General features: G+C 42.5%; 1 protein-coding gene across 3 annotated transcripts in view; it reads left to right on the top strand.

Annotated features, from left to right (window-relative positions):
- Window positions 1–11023: 11023 nt before the first annotated feature.
- The window catches only part of RBFOX1 (RNA binding fox-1 homolog 1), a 1162974-nt gene continuing 1152332 nt past the window's right edge, over window positions 11024–21665 (top strand). Inside the window, exon 1 of one of the 3 annotated variants that reach the window (XM_063171112.1) lies at window positions 11024–11251. In XM_063171112.1, the coding sequence (XP_063027182.1) occupies window positions 11024–11251 (228 nt within the window). The remainder of the gene's footprint in view (window positions 11252–21665) is intronic. The other 2 variants (XM_063171116.1, XM_063171117.1) reach the window with 2 other exon arrangements.

The raw sequence follows: 21665 nt of genomic DNA, 5'->3' as shown, positions 1-21665 counted from the left end.
AGGTGTCAGGGTTAGGTGTTAAGTGGGGGAAAGTCCAGCTACCCTTGGGAGTTTCTTTGGTCACAGGGAGGAAAATTCTCTGCAAAAGCTGCAGTTTCCTACAGGATGGTTGGGAGAAAACTATTGTTGTGCTATCATTTGAAAATCTCACCAATTATTCCAAATTAATGATTCTAAAGTGTTTTAAATAGTCCAGTAATGGACCTGTAAGGCTATTTAGAAAGGGTACCACAAATAAAGTGTAAATCTCACTGCTGTTCTCAGTCTCCCTGTGAGCACTTGGTCTATGTGGTGTTAATGCAATGACTCTTTGCTCTGGTGATACCAATTAATTCATGGTCTAGGAGGTTGCACTATTAAAGTTTCTGATATTCAGAATTTTAATCCTATTAGCTGAATCCCTGAAGAGTCATCTCCCTCCTTGTATACATCCTCCATGTATTGCAAGAAGGTTATTGTTCCCCTCTGTGATTATTTAGTCAAGGTATTACACAACGAGCCTTTAATTGTTTCTTCTGGAGAAATCCCTTTAGCCCAATTTGCGGCTTAAGTATCTGTGCTTATTGACCAAAGTGCATCTTCAGTACAAATGGACCCTGTTCCTGCTGGCAAGCTTTAAATCAGCAGAGCAGCTTTCAAGTGTTTAATGTGAACTTTTCCTTGGCCCTCATGCTGGCTCAGCTCCACACCCCTCAATGGTCTCTCCCAATGTTTTCCTGCTTTTTCCACGGCCAAAATCCAATGTGCTGGTGCTGCCCTCTGTGTGTCACAGCACCCACTGCTCCTGTTGTTTGGTGGTGTTTGAGGGTCCCCAGAATGAGGGGAGAGATGAGAATCTTGACTCCATGTCTCAGAAGGCTGATTTATTATTTTATGATATATATTATATTAAAAGAAAATTACAAACTATACTAAAGAATAGAGAAAGGAGACATCAGAAAGCTAGAAAGGAGTGAATAATAAAAACCTGTGACTGCTCACAGCCTGGACACAGCTGGATTGTGATTGGTCATCAAGTAAAAACAATTCACATGCAACCAATCAAAGAGGCACCTGTTGGTAAATCATCTTCAGACCAAATTCCACAGAACAAAGGAGAAATCCACTCTGTCCCCTTCATCTCAGCAGCACAAAGGAGAAATCCACTCTGCTCCTTTTATCCCAGTAGCTGCCCCAGGGTAAATTCAAGTAGGCCCAGTGATTTTATCTGAGCTGTGCAAAGCACAACTGCAGCCTTTAATATTTGTAATTCCTTGGTGTCTCCCCAAGCAGAGCTCCTGTAGGTCCCACACAGTGTCCAGAGCTGTCTGGCTCCTTGGCACGGATGGGCAGAGGACATGACAGGGCTTGCTTTACCTGGATCCTAGTTGGGAACAAAATATAAACGGAATATGCCTCCTTTACTGTAGCTGTTAGTTCCACAGAGGTATGGCAGGATTATTTTGTCCCCTTTCACTTCCTAACAATGACCAAAGTACTCCTCCCTGTGCTCCTCTGTTGTAGAGGATGCCAGACTGATTTATTTCCAAAAATAAATCTAATATATTGTAATTAATTTGTTGTCAAAAAGACATTCTGGATGTTGAGGACATTAATTAAGTGAAGGTTTGTGATTATGCAGCACCAAAACTCAGTGAGAGACAGGGAAGCAGCACAAGATGTGGAATGTCTTGGTATTCCAGGTTTGTTTTTTTTCCCTCTGGCCTTCCCACCTTTCACTTCAGTGTGTATTTAAAAATATTTATTTCACCACAGCTGCATTCTGAACAGATCACATCATTGAAATAAGTGATGCTAAGAATGATCAATGGGCACTTAGGGGGGTTAAGAGTCTTTTACCTGAAATACTGGACTCATTTTGAGGCTGATATGAGCAATCTGCATTGCTCTGCTCTGTTGCCCTCAGGCAGGTTTAAAAACAAAAATCTGCTTTGCATAACAGCAAATAGTCAGGTGTTAGTTGTGCCACCAAAACCTGTGTTTTACCCCTTGGATCAGATACTTCCTGTGGTAGTATCCTGAAATTTCTGCTCTCTCTATTACAAATTGCTTATCCAGCACTTAGACTTGTGAGATAATGTGTGTCTAAAGGAAACGAGATAGAGCCTTGCCTTTGCTGCTTGATAACAAGGGGAGACAAATTGCTTCCCCACGTTTTTTAGACACTGAATGGGTTTCTATAATTGTGTTGTAAAATGCTGTGATGGATCAGGACACATCTTGTGATCCCACATAAAGCTGAGCCCTCATCAGTCATGAGAGGCTCTCACAAAAGGCAGGGACAGCTTCATTCTGCCTCGAGGCTGAAGGAAATGGGATCTCTTCCTTTCAGGAGGGATGCTTGGAGCAAAGAGAACTTGCTGAAATCCTGTTGGGATTGCATTTTGTTTCCTGTGGAGTACCTGTGATAACAACTTATCTCCTGCTGTGGATCTTGGTGTTTTTTTGTGCCTCAGGTGGTAACAGACACCCAGAGTTACATTTTATTTTCTTCCTTTGATGATGATGTGAGCTTTGTTATCTTCTACCAATAAATGCTGTAGCTCAGTTATTCCTACTTCTTTTGCTTTCAGACTGACCTCAACTGTTATTTTATAATTTGAACTTTACCAACTTGGTAAAAGGGTTTATTAGTATGTTTGGGTTTGACCTGACTGCCTCTGTACTCCTGCAGCACAAGAATATTGCTTTTGGCTGGTAGAGCTGTTTATTGTGTGGTGGATTCTGTTGGTCCCAGTTATCTTGTAGAATATTGTGAGCTGGGAGAAGTGATCAAGGTTCTGTTGCATGATGTTTTTAAAGCATGAAGGCTGGCACCCTTTTTCAGAAAGACACCCAGAACTGAGTGGTGTGGTGCTTGAGGAAAATGGGTGTGATGCTCAAGCAAAGCAAGACCTACAAAGTGTGAGCAGGAAACAAAGTTTTCTGAAGGAGGGTTTGAGTGAGGCTGTGCTGAAGGGTAAGGAGGAGGCACTGAACACAGCAGAGGGTGTGAGATGAAGATGTTGGGTGAGCTGCAGAATATTCAGGTGACAGTCACCTTTGGAGGGGTGGCTGGATGGCACAGCAGCTCCTTCGTCTCTTGCAACCATCTCATTTGTGCCTTTATCTTCTGCTCCTCCTTCAGCCCCTATCATCTGCAGTACTTTGATGATAATGTCATCTGTTAAACTGACTATCTCCCTGAAATCACCGATAACGTTTCTCTTGACTCTCCTGATCAGGATCTCATTGTTAACTGGAGCAGAAGAGGGAAAAGGAACAAAAGCCCTGCTGTGCTGCTTGCTGGGATGTGTCAGGAGCTTCCCTGCAGCCCTGGGCTCCAGCACTGCCCACAGACCTGTCACTGCACCAGGGACACACCTGAGAGCTGCAAAGTGAATTTTTTGTTCCAGCAGGGAGGAAAATAGAGCAAAGGGCAGCTTGACAAGCCTGGGCTCCTTCTTAAATGCATCTGGGTAATACAAATAAGTTTGTTTCAAGGTGTGACAGCTGTTGATGCTGAAACTCTGGAGTCTGTTCCTAGCAGGAAATCTAATTCTAATCTAAATGCATGAAATGAAGGTTTTGGAGCTGCTAGTACTGCTAGTACTCAGATACAGATGGTGTGGTAGAAAATATCAGAATCCAGAAATCTTTCAGGAAAGATTTTGTGGAGAGTAATTTTCTTGGTGGTAGTATGAAGAACATGTAGAAAGCAAGAGATTTCTGTATTATGACAGCTAACAGGTGCTTTAAATAATTTTCCAATGCACCTTTCCCCCCCTTTTTCCCTCCAAAAGGGGACAGTCTGAACTAGGTTTAGAAACATCTGGAAAGGAGACTTTCATGAAGCTGGTCCATGTTCAAAGCTTCTTATTCAAAATTCTGAGGATGAGCAAGTGCAAGGAGAGAGAAAGTTAAACCACCTTGCAGTGTCTTCTTTCTTCATGCCTGGTTTGGACTTGCCTGGTTTGGACTTGCCTGGTTGGGGTGGGGAACAATCAGTTGCAAGTCAATTTGGAAGAAGTGAGACAAACTGTGGGGGTGAAAAGTGCTGCTTCACTGGAAAAGGCACTGCTGTTAAAACAGGCAAGGGAGAGGGAAAGGGGGAAGAAAGAAAAACCCAATTGTCTTCTTGCCTCAGGCTGAGCCATGTGATGAGCCAAGCAGATAATATTGACTACACCCCTTACTGGAGCTTGAGTGGAAGACATTTATTTATTTTATTGCCAAGGATGCTGAAGGAAGAACTCAATAACTTCCTGTACTGGTTATATTGTATTAAAAAAAGGCTACAAGGCAGAGGTAGATATATCCTTGTCCTTTTTCTGCCATCCTTAGCTCAGTCTCTTTTGCCTGCAGCATGGAATCATCTGGGCCTTGAGAGCACTAATGGACCTTGATGGCACAGAGCAAACTCAGCATTCCCCTCCCTCCTGGTCTGGGGCAGCCTCAGGAATTGTCAGCCTGACAGAGAGATTCCAGGAATTTTCCAATCATAAAAGCTGCCTAGTGGCTTCTAATGTTTTGAGAACATTTAGCAAAATATTAAAATTCATATAAATATAAAAATTTAGCCTTTCTAGGAGCAGGTATTGACAGGTAAGAGGGTTTCTGACTGACATCTCTTTGGCTGAAGTGCCTTTTGCTTGTTTCTGTTCTCCAAAAGATCTTCAGGGTGATCTGTGCAGGGATGGGTATCTTGCTGAGGCTGTTATTACACGGATTTATATTGCAAAGGGTGTTCAGTTTGAAAGTTATTTGGGTCTGAGAGGAATGATGGATTTGTCTTTACAAACAATCTGTGGGTCTGCTGGTAGGTAAAACCAGCACTGAGAGATAGAAGGAACAATGGGAAGGATTCCACTGGCTGATGGAGGGAAAAAGATATTTGCTTTTACAAATAAACTGTAGGTTTGCTGATAAATGAAATCAGACATTGAAAGATGAAAGAAACAATGGAGAAACCCCCTAGATTCCATAAGAATTAAAAACGAAAAGGGAGGGTTATACACAGATAGAAAGTGATGGTGGGGAGAGGAATTATTTTACTCATCTGCTTTGCACTCAGCAGGTGTGAATCCAGAGCAGCTCTTTGGATAATTTGATACAGCTTTGTAAAAATTACAGCCCTGTTTTTTGGCCTGTGCTTTGATAAGAGCCACTGAAGAGATGATGTTGTTACTTTGCTCCCCAAAGAGGGATTCTTTATTGCAGCAGCTTGAGAACTGAACCTTCAAATTCCTCAGAACATCTTGGGTGTTGCTGTACCTTAAGTGGAAGTCTGAAATTTGATCTGCAAACCTTGGGCAAGCCAGCAGGTGACATTCACAGCTCCTGCCAGTAACTGCTTGCTTGAAATGAGGTTTGGAACATTTATTTAGAGGGTGAATAGGTGTGAGTGTGCTGGGAATAATGGGAAATTGGAGTTGGATTATACATACAGATATTATGCAATATATCTCATGTGCTGAATGGGGACCACAGAGAAAACAGCCACTGCTTTGATTGAGAATGGATCCCTTTGATCAATTAACTACCCACAGGTGACATTAAAACAAACCAGCTCATTTGGCTGAATCCTTCCTTCCTCTACTCTGGTTCAACATTATGAAGGCTCAAGTGCCAGTTCTCAGCTTCTTTCTCTGCCTCTGTCAAATTTCTGTCCAATTACAAAATACCACCCAAACCCATGAAGAAGAAGAAGGGAAAAGAAGAACAACCAAGCAGCATCCTAAAACCTCCATCTTGCCCTATATATATTCTAAAACCTTAAACTCTAAGTCTTCCACCCAGTGATATGACACACTTCTAATCAAACTAAACATCCCAGTGCTATCAATCAATTTTGAAAGCCTTTTCCTTAGCCCCGAGGTCAAATATAGTATTTTCTTGTGGGTCTGTGCCCTTCAGCACAGAAAGTTTTACATTCTCAGCATCCAGGATTCCAACACTCAAGATTGATCTCAGGCTGGAGCAGTGAACCTTTCCATGCTCTGTGGGTACCCTTTGACAGTTAGTGAAGCCCTGGCACATTTCTGATAGAGTTTAAGGGAATATTTTGGTGTCTGAGAGGTTCTGAAGGATTCAATAGCAGCACACCCTGCTCTGTTTTTTATTATGGCCATCATAGCAGATGTTAGTGCAGAATAAGTTTACAGGGAAACCTGAAGCTATAAACAATGGAGTCAGTGTCTCTAATGTTTGTTGGTGAACATAAAACAATAATAAAAACAATGAAATATTTATAAGCTTTCAGAAGTAATTACAATGATGAGGTGCAGAGTTTAATTCGGAAGCAATAGCAAAATAAATGAAAAATTAATTTTCCAGACTTACTGGTTCATTTTCAGACTTATTAAAAATAACCTGGCCTCCTTGTAGCAGTAAGATGTGCCAAATTACCAGATTATTGTAAACTTATATTTCTGTTCTCCACCCATTAAAGTAATTGTACAAGTGGGGAACTTGCCTGTTGTTCCTTTTTGGTTTTTTTTTTCAATCAGAGAACACATGAAAAGAGCTGTGAGCTTTTACTGCTGATTATAGTGACTTTCATTTGCAGAACTGGCATTTTATGTTCTCCTGCAACAGGAATGGACTTACAGAACCTGTGTTTTCACTGCAGAGAGGACATACATCAGAGGGCTTTAAATCAGATTAGTTTTCCATTGGCTTGCAAACTAAGGTGAGGTAAGAGAAAGCAACAAGTATTCCATTAAATTAAACATCACAGTGCTGGGATATAAATGCCATTCTGAGGTAATTCTCATAATTTTACCCATTAAGACACTAAAATCAATGAACTTCTCTTTTATGGTGGTTGTGAACTGGTTGAGCTGAACTGCAGATTTATTTGGGGATTCTCTAACTCTGCTTCCACGGAAACTGCTGGTTTTGATGGCAGCACAGTTAGGTGACAATATGAAATCTCTTGGCTTATCTGTCCTTGAACCTCAAAGCTCACTGTGAGTGTTGTTTTCTTGCCAGAGAAATCAAAGGGATCCTTGTTGGGTCTAAGCTGTGAGGGGTGGAATGGGATCCAAATAATGTACATCCTGCAGGGATGCTCACCCCCGAGCTGAAACCACTGGCCTTGATAATTCAGTTGCTTATTTGGCAAGTGGGTACAATAAAATAAAGCTTCTTTACACCTAAGCCTCATGAGATTCAGTCAACAGGCGTTTTCTTGCTTTCCAGCTCTGCCCAAATCCCCTAAAAATCTAAAATCTACCCCCTGACTCCTTGTATCCAAATCCCAGTGGCTTTGGGTGGCACTTGGAGGAGGCCAGGCTTTCTGCAGGGAGCAGCACAGTTCCCATCCTGTCTCCAGCTGCCTCTTGTTTGTGTTTTGGGGTGCACAAGAGGTGGAAATCTCCCTCAGTTTGGGTCTCAATACCTATTTTATTTCATTTAGTGTGTCTTACTGTCCAAGAAGAGATGCTGGCTGAGAGTGGTACCTGTGGAATTCTGGCTGTTCTGGCTTGCAGTTGCTACAACTGCATTTTTTAGCAGTGATTTCAAGCAGAAATGTCTTGAAAGCAGTCTGTGCAAGGATTCCTGAGGTCTCAGAGCACTTGTTACTCACTTTCATGTACCTCCCTGGGTAATGGCCTCTCAGATTTTAGTGACTGGTGCTCATGGCTTTATTTGGCTCACGATCAGTTCTGTGAGGGGTTCTGTGGGGAAAGGACTTGACTCTGAAACGACTCATTAGGTATGAAGTGAGTTCTGTCAGAAAAGGGCAAGGGGTGGGCTCTGGCCAAGAGGGAAGTTCTGACACTAATGAGTCAGGGGGTAAAACAGTAAATCAGGCTGATATTAATCAAGGAATGTATCATAGAGGATGAAAATGAGGCTGGACATGTCTAGAGCATTGACTCTCATCTTGATCCCTTTAACCTCTTCAGAAATTCATGATGATCTGAAAGACTTGAAGTGAGCTCCCTGCATGAAGCCTGGTGGCCCAGCTTGTAGGGGGATACAGTATGGGTAAATGAAGGTGGTATAGAATGTAATCATTGCCCCTAAAAGAGTTGTAGCTGCACCAATTACTAAAGATTAGGAGCAGGCCTGATCTTAACAGGCCACACCTGTAGCCAATAAGAACAATGGTATAAAAGAGTGAATAAATGGGTTCTGGAGTCAGATGGCTGCTGCAAGGACCAGGAACAGTCAGTGCTTAGAGGAGCTGCCTATGAGAAACATTGAGGAGGTATGAAACTCTGGTGATGTGGAATCCTTGCACTATAATGATAATAGAACTCTCACAATATGTAAGACAACACCAGCTAAGTATGGCCTAATGCCCTGGAGAGCTTCCTGACATCATAGAACCTTTTGCTGCTGTAGAAACACAAAAGCAATAATTGCCTATTCTTGCCATACAGTATTTTTGTGCTAAATAACGGGAAGCAAAGGCCTGACTAGCCATCTCTCACAAGTACCAACAGAATTTATTTCTTGCCTTCCCATTTCTCCTTTTCTCTGCATGAAGATGTTGATGTTTCAGAAATGTTTGATTTTCATTAGAGACAAGAATGCATTCCCTGTCTCAGTAAATTTTCATTTCTTCAAAACCAGAGGCTATGCTTCAAACACAAGGAAGTGGGTGTTTTATTTTGTGATCTGGAGGAAGCTGGCTGTGCCTGTGATCTGGGGACAGGGCTGTGCAGGAGCCAGCAGTGCCTGGCAGGCTGTGTGGCTGGGCTGGGCACTGAGGCAGCCTGAGCAGCTGCCTGCTTCCACTTCAAACACAAATAAAACACTGCTACAACTGGCAAGGTCTTGCCAGGCACTTGAATTCCATGAAATCAAAGCTTCTGGATGGAGATATGCTCCAACAGAAATTGATGCAGTTTACTGTGTAAATAAGCCTGAAGTGCATTGTAGCTAAACAGCATTTCTGTTTCACAATTATTTCTGTATTTCAGTGTTTTAGGTGACGATGGGAAGTTTAAGAAGGAGTAAACAAAGTTCAAATAGAAAACAGGATTAAACAGCCTGTGTGATGGAAAAAGCAGGTATGAATGGTGAATGAGCCCTAGAAATAGGAAAGGTTTTTACAGTTTGTTGAAGATTATCTTAACAGTGGTGTAACTCCTTCAGGAGCTTCAAGCAGGAGGAAAGATGGGAAAGGGTGGGTCAAGTTTTAACAATATGGGAAAGAGGGTGAAGGATTTGTTGAAGCCAACAGCTCTGCCTAGGGGGAGTGACTTTTGAAGAAAATCTCTGTTGTTGGTCTCTACTGCTGCTGATGAGGATATTCAGTGGTGTTTATTGATGGTTTTCTTTCCTCCTCAGCTAGATGAGTGCGGGGACTCATGGCTTTGAGAGAGGGGCATGACCTGTATCAATCTGTGCTCACCTACGCTCTGGCTGACAATCTCTTGTTTCTTGAAGAGGATCAGTCACCAGCTGAGCAGGTTCCTTCTGTAGGCTCATCACAAGTGGACACCCCTCCAGATTGAAGGCCAAGCTGTGGAACTTGACCACTGCAGGTGACAAGGCATGTGAGGCTGGATCCAGCACCATTAAAAAAACCTCTCAGCTTGATTTTAACTCTGCTGAGCCCACTCAGTTTGTGTTCATCCAGCTCTGGAAGTATTTACAGCTGCAAGTCAGGCAAATGCCCAACCTTTGCTATGGTCAGTGTTAGCAATGGATGGTTAATGTCTCCAGGTCTGGGTGTGCAGATATCCTGGATCTCAGAACTGCTCCCTCAGCCTCCTGTGGGTCTGGATGGAGACCCTCAAATGACTGATTCCTCCTCTCTTTGTTCATTCTTCAGTAATTGACACAACTACTTGCTCAAACTAACACCTCCTTTGTAATGTCAGTGAAATCTCTGCTGGAACACAGATTAATCCCCTCTAGGACAGCAATCTCAGTGAAATCAGTGCCGGGACTCAAATCAACTCCCTCTAGGATTCTAATATCTGTGAAATCAGTGCTGGGACACAGATTAACTGGGGGATTCTGGCCAGACAGACCTTGATGAGCACAGCAGAAAATAGAGTGTGACTCGCTGAATTCATCCACACCTGGTTGGGCACCACTCCTGAAGTTTTGTCCTGACTGGAACACCTCTGGACATGTGCAGTGGGTTTCTTAGGGATTTACTTCCCTCTGCAAGCTATAAGGAGCCTCATTTAAATCTACAAGCACTTAAGTGTGAGAAAACAGGACTCACATTGCTTTAAAAAAAAAAAAAGAAAAAAAAGCCTCTATTTAATCTTGCCTTCTCTGTTGGAAGAACGAGCAGCACATTGCAGTCTATACGTCAAAACACTTGGTTACTTTTTTTTTTAAGGGTTCAAATATTACACCAAACCTTTGGTTTTGTGTGGTGGCATTTTTAATAAATTGTCTGAGAGAGCACGAAAAACCTCCAAAATGTCCTGCTGCGTTGTCCTAATCTCATTTTAATCTCATCCCTACAGCTCTAGGACCAGAATGTTATGTGAAATTTGTGTTACAGTGTGGAACGTGGATTTAGGTGGTGCAAAGTTAATTTACAAAGTAAGGATATCCTTATAAAAAAACACCCCTAAACCTGGAATGAAATTATTTTGAAAGAAGCTGCTTGGAGTTAAGGCCACCTTTGCATTTTAATGGGTAATTACTCTTGGCATCACCACCAGTGTATAACCAAGGCCCTCAGCACCCCTGGGGCACAGACGTAAATTTGGATTTAAAGACGGCGGTGCAGCTAATATTGAGGAAAGCCAATTTCCGTGGATCGGGGAGAAGAGAAATCCGAGGGTTTTGTCGCTGGCAGCAGCAGCGTGCATATAATCGATAAAGGAAAGGTTATTGCTGCTCCGGCCGCGCTCAGCGCTCGCAGCCGGCAGGAGAGGGCGGCAGAGAAACAGCTCCGGCTCCCGCACAGCACCCAAATTTCTAACGGGAGCCACAGCACATCGTAGCTCTCGGAAGCCGAATCCCCTTTCAAAACGGCAGCTTCAGCTGCGCCCCCCCCCCCCCTTTTTTTTTTTTCCCCTCCTTAAAAAAAAAAAAAAAAGTCCGCAACACTTTGAAAATGTCAAATTCCTGCGGCAGCCCAGAAGACGCGGGGAAGCAGCGAGGCAGAGATGGCAGGATAAGAAGGGAGGATGTGGAAGATTCCCAGCCTGAGGGAAAGAGGCTGAAGCTGGGGAATGAAGCAGGGACCGGTGGAAAGGACAGGGAAGCAGCGGCAGAAGATGCAATAATGCCTTGCTCAGGCAGAGAAGAGCCCGTGCCCGAAGGAGGAGGTGAAGGCAAAAGTGTAAGTGAGCATCTTCAGTGGCTCAGGAAAGGGGGAAGGGCCGGGAGGTTACCTTTGAAATTATCTGTCATCCCGAAGTTGGTAACTGGGCATCAGGAAGAGCAGGATGAATGGAATCGAGTGTCCCATCTCACTGAGATCATAAGCATGGTCCTCTTTAATTTCTCATCTTGCCTGCACGCTTTTTAGTGCAGGAGTGTATGTTTTATCTGGCTCTCACATCAGCTGCTTGCATGATGTGTGTGTCAGAGGAGTGATTTCCTTTTTCATGGGGAGAAGGAATACTAACAGCTAAACTTGCTTTTCAGCTGCCTATATCCATTTAGAAATTGGGTAAAGATGGGTGCATTGAATTGGACAGTTTGGGTTGTTTATCAGTCTGTCCGTTCACACTTTGAAGTGCATTCATGTTGAGTAGCACTGTTTTACAGCTGGGGATGGGGGTAGAGCCTCCAGAAGAGGAGAATTGGTGGTTAGAGATCTCATCTGGTGAGATCTTGCCAAAGAAGAGCTGCTGAGCAGTTGCCTGTGTAAACATCAGCACTGGCAGATGTTTACACGAGGGTAACTTTGCTGCCTGGTTATTCAGCTCCTGAGGCACAGCAGAGAGCTCAGGGGAGAACATCTGGATCCCCAGCCAGCTGAAGCTTTGCCCCTCCTGGTGCAATTTCAGGCCAGGTACTTTTCCTCCACACATCCTGGCTGCTTCCCTTGGTCAGAAATACAGGGGGAGGGTGGAGGGGACAGTGCCTGGGGTGGAGGATGTTTCTGTGTGAGTTGTCATAGGGGGAGAGTGTAGCTGAAGAGCTCACTTAAGAGCTGCTGGAGGTTTCAATGCACTGGTTTCATCCAGAAGTTTTCTGAAATGTGGGTTGTTTTCTTTCCTGGGGTTGACATCCTGAATTTAGACATGCCTTTTCAAATGAGGAGCTAAGTAGATGCCCAGTGTTTCAGTAGGATTTACATTTTTTAAGTCATTTGAAATCTAGTTTGTCCTCTTGGTGGAAGGTCATCTCTAAATGCAACAGTTTTCCTGAGCTACAGAAGTATTTAAAATGTGTGTGGAGTGTTGGTTTGTTTATGCAAGCAGAAATCTTTTATCAAGCCATGTAACTGCAGAGAGTTGCACTTTGCTCTGTATTTTGGGATTCCAGTGCTTTATGAAGTTAGGTTAGGTTCTTTCTAACTCTCGGGCAGTGAAGTGCCACTCTTGTTCTCACACTACTCTGGCAGAGACTTATTTTCCCCAAAATTAAGTGCAAAACACAGGCATGTTAATTGCTCAAATCACAACCTTCACTTTTGGTTGTTTTCTTCTTTTTTACCTGGGAGTAAAGGTTTTAGACCCATTCTGCTTTGTGATAAATATCTAGAAGTGAACACCCCACTATGGGCTGGGGTAAAAGTCTTGATGGTATGTCTTACTATAACACCTAATGAGGAAGTTACTGAAAAATAAGCCTTAACTGAATAAATTTACTTTATCTTTTAATGCAGAATATATGAGAATGATGCATACCTGAATCACTGGGCTCTGCCCCATCTGTGGGGCCTGGTTTAGCCCCTTATTTATGTTCTGCTACTGCAGCAAAGTTCTGTGCTTTTTAATACCTGTCTTTTTTTTTTTTTTTTTTTTTTTTTTGTCCTTTCAAGGACCTGGTATAGCTTCTCAGACTTTACATTCCGCCTTTTCATCAGGGGATTGTTAAAAATATTAACAAAGCAAATCAGTTAATGAATCATTATTTCACTGCTTCTCTTTCCCAAAATAAATTCTTCAATAGCTTTTATAGTAAAATAATTGTTCTTATAGTAATTCTTAAATTAAACTGAGTTTGATTCAGAACTCAGCTCAATGAAGCTCTTCTCTCCCCTCACTGAGTGGATTCTGGTGTGGGATGTTGCACTACATTTTATATGAAGTTCCAGTAATATTTTTCCCCTTCCCTTTTAAATCTGTCTGATTTGGAGGCATTATTAGAAATTAATTAAGTGACATTTGAAATTCTGTTAACATTAAATTTTTTCTCAAAGCAGTAAAAGCTTGTTCAACAATGGCTGTAAGTGTCTGTCACCTTGCAGAGAGCAAGCTGCTGGGAAAGATGGACTGTGTGCTCTTAGGAAACACTGGAATGACTTCATTTCTGTGCTTGGAAGAATCTTTATTTTATAGGCATAGTGGTATGGGTAATCAATGCATGCATTGGAGGAACATTTCCTAATAGTCCATTATGTCTTCCACTTTAAAGAAGGACATTTAAAAGAAATTACAGGCTTTGACTCATTTTTGGACTCGTAATAAAAAATCAGCTCAGTGTGTGTGCTATTTCTCTGTTTATTCCATTGCTATTTGCCTCATCCAACATCATTCTTGGGTTGAGAAGGAAGAAATCTACCTTGGTCAGCTGCTCCAGCTCATTATCCCACTTATTATGGAATCTTGGATTCTGGAGAATGCAGACACAATGTATATTTTATGCTCCTGGAGCGATGTGGGCATTTCCTTGGCACGCTGAGTTTGCAGCAGGAGCAGCTGCTGGGCACAGGTTGGTTGTGCAGAAGGATCTTTGTTCCCCTGCACAGAGCTCCCTCCCCTGCCTTGGCAAAGAGGGGCTGCATTTGGCAGCAGGAGCTGCAGTGACTCCTTCCCTTAGGGCTGGGGACTGGCTAGTGCAGTAACAGGGTGTCTTGGTTTGGAAAGCCAGGTGTCTGCTGAAGAAGGCAGGAGCCTCCCCAAAAATGGAAAATGTAAACATCCTCTCTCCAAATTACTACAATTTTGAAATTAAGGGGCTCTCAGGCAAAGATATGGGAGTAGGAATAACAGTTCTTTACTAGGAAAAAACAAAAAAACAAAAGCAGTTATACAAAACAACACTGTCAGAGTCAGAGCAGGCCCTGGCATGTAGGGGGATAGAACAAAAGTAAATAAAGGTAGTACAGAAGTAAATAAAGGTAGTATAGAAAGGTAGTATAGAATATAATCATATCCCCTAAAGAGTTGCAGCTGAACCAATTACTAAAGATTAGCAGCAGGCCTGATGTCAACAGGCCACACCTGTAGCCAATAAGAGGAGTGTTATATAAAACAGTGGATTGGTGGGTTGAGGGGAACTGGAGTCAGTTGGCTGCTGCGAAGACAAGGAAGAGTCAGTGCCTAGAGGAGCTGCCTACAAGAAACATCAAGGAGGTACAAAACTCTGGCAATACGGAATCCTTCCAATGTAATGTTTTAGAACCTTTGCAATATAATGACAACACTGGCCCCCTGTGTGTCAGGGGGGTGTCCCAGCCCATCCCATGGGGGCTCAGCCCTCCTGCAGTGCCAGCTGTGGCTCTGCTGCAGCAGGGATCCTGCACAAGGGGGGAGTTTTCCTCTGCAGCTCCAGGGCTGCTGCAGATGGGCCTGGGCTCCCTCTGGCCATGCAGGGCAGCAGAAAGCTGCTCCTCTGGCAGTGCAGGGGGCAAAGGCTGCTGTGCTGTGCCAGGCTCAGATTGGATCCAGGCAGGAATGCTTGGCTCCTCCCCTGGGCGGAGCATCTCCCCATGGGATGGTGGGATTGGCTCAGCCCTGCAGGGACACTCAGTGGCCATGGACAGCAGAGATCTCCTGGAGGGAGGGTTGGCTGGGGGAGAGATAAAGAGAAAACTGCCCCAGTCCTGACAGATGGGAATGGAATACACACCCCATTTCCAACCTAAGACCCAGGAGTGAAACTGGAATTGTTAATTTAGGTATCTATTCAAATAATTTGCTTCCTGCCTTCTCTTTTTATTGCCTTCATTATGGTGAGGAAGCTGCTTGTGGCAGGTGTGGATCACACCTGCCATGAGTCCAAGGCCCTGGAATTGCTCCCTCTGTGAGGTTTCTTTCTGGCGGAGCCATCAGAATGAAGCCTTTGGTTCAAACTGAGGTGCTGCAGTCTTTGTAGTGAGGTTCAACTTGAGAAACCCTTCACTGGGTGCAGATGGTGGGGAATTGGCCTTGGGGAGAGCTGGTGAGTCACTGCTTTTCATCAAGAGTTTGGGTAAAACTCTTTAACCAGGGGCTCTGGTGAATTCCATCCCCAGCTGTGTGCCTGGAGGATGAGCACAGCTGTCAGCTCTGTGATGCCACAGCATTGATTGTCACCTTACCCCTGACCACACACTGGAAATTGTTAAATCAGGTTAAAGCTGAATTTCCTGAAATGGGAAGTGTATGAAGAATTAAACATGTGAGTTCTGACTTCTTCCTGGGCTGATAGACATGAGATAGACTCATAGTTACCCACAAGTAAGTCTGTGAGAATCACAGTTACCCACAAGTGATCATCAGGAGTGTAGATCCTTGTAATCCATGCGCCCTTGTCTTTTAAGAATAGTTCCTTTTTATCTCTTTTTAACCAACTCTTTGTGCATATGCTTGGTGAAATTTTGTTGGATTTTGGTGCAGATATTTCTCTATCCACAAGGCCTCCTTTGTTATGATCCAAACTTTCCCCCCATAAATATTTGTGCCAAGTTTAGAGAAGAAGACTAAATTTCCTGGGTTTGGTTTGACTTCTGTACTGTTCCCACAGCACACAGCTTCCTAAACTATGTTTTCATCACTAATGCCACCTGAGCCAGGACAGAGCTTGAACTTCTACCTTTTAAACAACTTTCAGAATTACTACAATGCATTTGTGAATTAATGTGCTGTTTTAATTTTTTTTATTGCCTTTGTGAATACTTAGAAAGGAGGAAAGGGTAGAAGTACTGTGAAGAAAGAAATCCAACTTTTTTTTGCTAACATCAGAAGTAACATCTTTATTCAGTTTTGGGACTGTCATGTTGTAAAAGAAAATGTGAGAAAAGTATCTGAAAAAGTGCTTAGGACTTTTGTAGGAAGGGAAAAGTGGTTTTGCTGATCAACTCTGAAGAATTGGCTACACCAAACTTGTATCATGTGACAGATCCAGCCTTCTAAATCTCATGGATTTGATGGAATTGTAGATCCAGTTTAGATGGGGGGGGGAGATGTTGTGATGTGCTGTGTAATGCCCTTGTCATTGCATAGAGAACAAATTGTACCTTGTCATTACTTTAAGTAATTCATCTGAGTATTCCTAAAGTGTGGAAGAACATACCTTGAAAAGCTGAGAAACACACATTGAAAAGCTGTTGGTTTAGAAGGAGGAGAGGAAGGGTTTTTAGAGATGAGGATATGAGCTTGGAGCTTCAGCTCAAGACAAAATTCCCTTGTTTGAAGGATGGGTCTGGGTTCATGGTACCAAATTAAAAGCTCTGTCAAGACCAGGTGTGGATGTGGGAACTGAGCCCCCTCTAGATTCACTGCAGAAAATCCAGTGTGCGCCTTCAGCACTGTCAGCTGCTGTCCTGGGAGGGCTTGGGGTGAGTAACAGAGATGTTAGGAGGTGTTGAATTTGAGAATTAATATTGATGAGTGAAATATACATTTTTTTATCTCTTATGTTTAGCTTCGGTTAAAGTCATTTTTGACTCAATAACTCGGAGCATTTTCATTAAATACATCATAAAATGTAGAAGGAAGTGTAGGAATTGGATCTGAAGTCTGGCAGTTTGACTTTTCAGTGCATTGCCATGCAAGGTTACACTGTGCTAGTGCAGTTTCTCATGGATTTTCTGGTTTAGGACATTTATTTGCTCCTTACAGTTGGTTTATTACAAAACCTGATTTGTGTGTGAATGTCTTTGTGATCATGATTGCATTTATAAATATTACTTTAAAGAGGAAATGTGTTTGAGAAGGAGGAAAGTGGAATGGTGGGTTTGTCTGGGCTGAGAGTCCAATTTAAGGTGCTGATTTCTGACACCCAGGGTTCTAAGCAGATTGAACCATTCTGCTGTCAAGGCTGTGCTTTAGTTCTTTTTCTCTTCTCTTTATAACAGTGTTTCAATCTATTGAGTTCCTTTTCTCCTCAGACATTATGGAATGGATGTGTTTTAGGAGAGCGCCATAAATTTAAAGTGTTTTGAAGAGCAGGACACTTGGAACGTGTTACAGACTGCATCTTCTTTTCCTCTCTTTCCTTTTTTTGGGTCTGATTACCTAATTAGAGGATAACTTAAGGATTGAATCTATTGACTTGTTAGGCAGACTGTGATAGATGCTGGAATTACTGCTTTTGTTTTGATTCAGAGCACAATCAAGTTCTGTGATCCAGGACAGAGACATAATTATTTGCCTTTGGAAGTGGGAAGAAAGAAGGTGATAATTCTTTAGTAGTCAGTGGTGGTATTGATGCAAGGTGCTGGAGTTCCTTCCACAGGAATGTTTGCCAAATCAGAGTAGAGGAGCTTTGGTAGAAAGGTGTGGATAAATCAAAAATCAGTTTTTGGACTTGATTCTAAGAACAAGAACAAGTTGGAGGGAAATGTTCTCCCTAAAACTGATTCATCCTCCTGTTAACCTTTGGCTGGTGTCAGCAAGCTGTCAGCAAACAATGGCACTGCAGCCTGAGCAGGAATAACTGCAGCAAGGAATTGTCTGAGACAAGGCAAGGCAGCAGAAAGAGACCCTCATGAATGACCTTGTTTTGCCACTTTTCCTGTAGCTGCACTAGATGGCAGAGGCTAAGTGTGCAAAGCTAAGGGCTTTGTGTTCATTATCCCATTATTTTGTCATGAGGGAATTTTAATTTAATTCAGCAAATAACTGCCTGTTTTCAACTAGCAATTTCAACCAAAGCAACATTGGCCAGTTGTGTTTACTCATTGGGAGTTCAATTTCACTGATAAGGAATATTCATGGAGCATTTCTATCCCAGTTTGAGTAATCAATTGCCTAATATTACAATTTTTGTAGAGTGACTAGAATATTACTTTTGATTGAAATTACAAATGCATTAAAATTCTCCAGAGTGCAAAATAAGGCATTTGTGATCTATGTTAAATTAGAGGAGATATGAAATTAAGATATTGATATATTGCTCTTATTTGCTATGCTTTCTCCTTCTGCACGCCAATGTCAGCCAGGAAAATATTTTTATTTCAAGTCTCTGTGATTTAAAGATTAATAAAATTATGTACTTTACTTTGGTTCTTTTTTAATATTTGCAGTCTTAGTCATTAGCCCTCACTAGAACAATAAGGAATAAGCCCAGAAGCTATGCAAAAATTGAAAATGGAATCAGGCTGGTGCTTCCCTGGCTGTCCCTTTCCTGTGGAGTACTCAATGTTCAGACTCATTTGGGATGCATTATTACCAAAGAGTTCCCTATTTTGTTCCATTAAATTAGGCTGCAGGATCTGCTGCACTGCCACCCATGTAATTTCCCCCTCAGGAGCGCACTTAATGTGTTCTGATGTTCTAATGCTTTCCCCACTGTGCACTTCCTAAACAGCCCAAGGAGTTACGGGCAGTCTTGTCTACACCAGAAAGGATTTCATCCTTTAAATTCAGAGTACAGAACGTTTACTTTTGATGGCTGTCTTGTGTTCTGATCTCTTGCCTTCTGGCACTTTAAGAAACCTTTAAAATGGGGATAACTGGTCCAGAGCTTGTGAGCCAGCTGGTCACTGCCTGCAAAATTCAAATAGCTTGGTGTAGGAAAAGCTGAGGGACTTAACCTGGTGACTCTAAGTGCTAGATAATGAAGTAATTCTCAATTAGTTGTACTGATAATTAATAAAGGTCCATCTAAGATTCACAAGTCACTGAGAAGTGTCTGCAGCCCTTGGTAAGGATATTTTCGGTCTATCCTGAAAAGCAAAACTTGTTTAAATGAAAAAGATTTCCTGAGCACAATAATTCTTAGACAATCAGTTCTTTCACCTGCCATTTTTCCCCTGCATGTTTCCAATATGTTGGAATATATTCCAGTAAATTGGATGCCAGCTCTTCTGCACAAGGCTATGGCTTTAGGATCCCTAGGAAGGGACACAGCTCTGCTCCCTCATTTCATAGGAAAATCTTTCTTTACTGAGTTGGTCACTGGACAGAGGTGGAAAGGTGAGGTAGAGAAGCTCCTGGGTGTCCAAGGTTCTATGGCAAGGGTTGTGCAGGATCCTAAAAAGAACTGAGCAGGGACACCACGGAATCAGCCCTGGCATGGGCTTGGAAGGATTCTGTGTTTTCCCAGGCTTCTGCTTTCCCTTGAAAATTGAGCAAGGACAGCACAGGGCCAGCCATGAGTGGATGCACTGAAGGGGCTCTGCATTTCCCCAGCTCCTGTAATTATTTTGATGATATTGGTTACCCTGAAGCACAATGAGATGGTGAAAAATTAACAAATTCCTACAAAGTTTCCACTCTTTTTACTCTCTACAAATAGTTGGGTAAATTCCTGTTTTAGCTGAGTTGTACTGTGCATTCAACATACATTATCTTCAGGGATTGTTATTTTCCACAAAATGAAGGCTAATCACAAAAAATAGAAATGGATTTAGTATGTAAAATTATGAAGTCACCACACTGAGACTGTCATAGTTCCTTGAGTTGGGCCACAACTAAATGGAAATTAAACATTCTTATCAATAATGCACTGGGGAAGTAACATCTGTTCTGAGATGCTGAGAGGTAGCTTTTTCATTGACTGAAATATTTATTTCAACTAAAAACTCTAATCTTTTCACTGTCTCCAGAGGGCAGAATCATTGACTGTTATGTTTAGAAACTGTGAATTACAAGCGTCCATATGAAATGGAAAGAATGCTGATTGAGCAATTAATCACTTTTTACTTAATTTAAAATAAATAATGACATTACAGAAAGCTGTTGCATTAGCTCCAAAAAAAGGGACTGATTCTTGGAAAAGCAGCAGAACAAAATTTCTTTCTCTCACTATAAGCTAGTTTCCAGCTCTTGAAGGCACAAAACCAATAGTTTTTGGTGATGTGGCAATATTTTCTTCTAATTAGCCAGTGTTGTGTTACACATGTTACATAAAGGTTTCTGCTCCTGGCCACCCATGTTCAGATCCTTCTTAGATTTCAAGGCTAGAATTGACTGCTAGACTCAGGTTTCTGGTAAAAGTTAATTCCATCTTCCTAAATTCTGTTTGAGCTAGAAAATGGATTTTTTTACAAAAACAGCCACTGTTGATTAAAGGCTTCAGGTCACGAACAATTCCTCAAGTCTCCAGGTAAATTTCTTGCTGTAGATAATTATTCTTAGAATAAAAATATAAATCCTTGCCTGGAGTTGGAATTTGCCCAACTGCGCATCCCAGCCTGAGTGGATTGTTTTGCACCAGATGTTATTGACTCCCGTGATGGGAATAAACTCATTTCCTCCTCCTGGATAAGCCAAGCATCTGGATCCATGTGCTTTGTTTTCCATCCTGCAGGTCTGTGCTCCCCATCTGAAATAATTCATCTGTGCCCTCGCTGCCTCTTTGCAAGTTCAACATTTTTGCAGAAAGCTGATTCTGCTGGATGTCCCCTGTTAATATATCAATGGTTTAGGTATTGCTCTGGCCTGGGCTCCAGGTTCATTTACCAACAGCTGCCAATGCGACTAAACATTCTGTGTTTGCCCACATGGAAGTGTATTTTTGTCAGACAAGCCCAGATTTATGACTGCAATTTGATTAAAATTGTCTGAAAATTACCAATGTCTTGATTTATACATACTTGCTTTCCAATTCACTGGGAAAAAAAAAATCACTGAATAATATTCATAGAAGAACAGATCCTTGTGGGATGTTAATTGCAGAGGCATCTTAATTGGAATGACTTTGCTCCTGCTCCTTTTGTTTTTTCTCCCCTATCTGCTCAGTTTTAATTCATTTAAAAGTGTCCTGTGTAGCTGTGCACACAAACTGACATGGAGGTGGTATGTTAGTACTTCAGAGTGGTTGCTCAATTTTGATTAAAAAAAAAAATCATTATGTAACTGAGCCAAAAAAAATCAAAACTAAATTAATATCTTATCTGTTGACAAATTAATTTTGCCTCACCCAGTGATAACTTTTCAAGACCCCTTAATCTTCCCATCTGAGAGGTCAGTTTGGATCATTGTGACTCAGACCCTGTGTAGTGCCTTGGGACTGGGTGTCTGGAAGCTGCTGAGGCTGTTCCCCTGGGGCTGTGTGCAGTGTGCTTTGTTAGCAGGGAAGCTTTTCACCGAAGCAAAATGAGCAAAGAACCCCCAGAAAAAGCCCAGCTGTGTGGCTGCAATAAATTCTGGGTCTGCAGCTGCCTGGTCACTGCAGGGGAGGGTGTGATGGTGCTGGGAAGGGAGCAGGAAAAACCCCAGTGCCCTGTTTGCTGCAGTGGGATTGATTAATTGATGTCTGAATGCCAGGGACCAAAAATCTCCCCTGGAAGGGTCTGGAATCACCCCTGGGGGCTCTGGGCAGGCACAGGGAGGTCAGGGACCATCGGCAGGCCGAGGGGAGTTGGCACAGCTCTGGCTGTTTGTTGGCACCTCTGATGGAGAACGGGGCCTGCAGAGGTGAAGGGAAAA

Source organism: Melospiza melodia, chromosome 18, assembly GCF_035770615.1.
Source record: "Melospiza melodia melodia isolate bMelMel2 chromosome 18, bMelMel2.pri, whole genome shotgun sequence".
NCBI lineage: Eukaryota > Metazoa > Chordata > Aves > Passeriformes > Passerellidae > Melospiza > Melospiza melodia.
The sequence above is the reverse complement of the archived record's forward strand: the minus strand, read 5'-3'. Positions and strand labels throughout refer to the sequence as shown.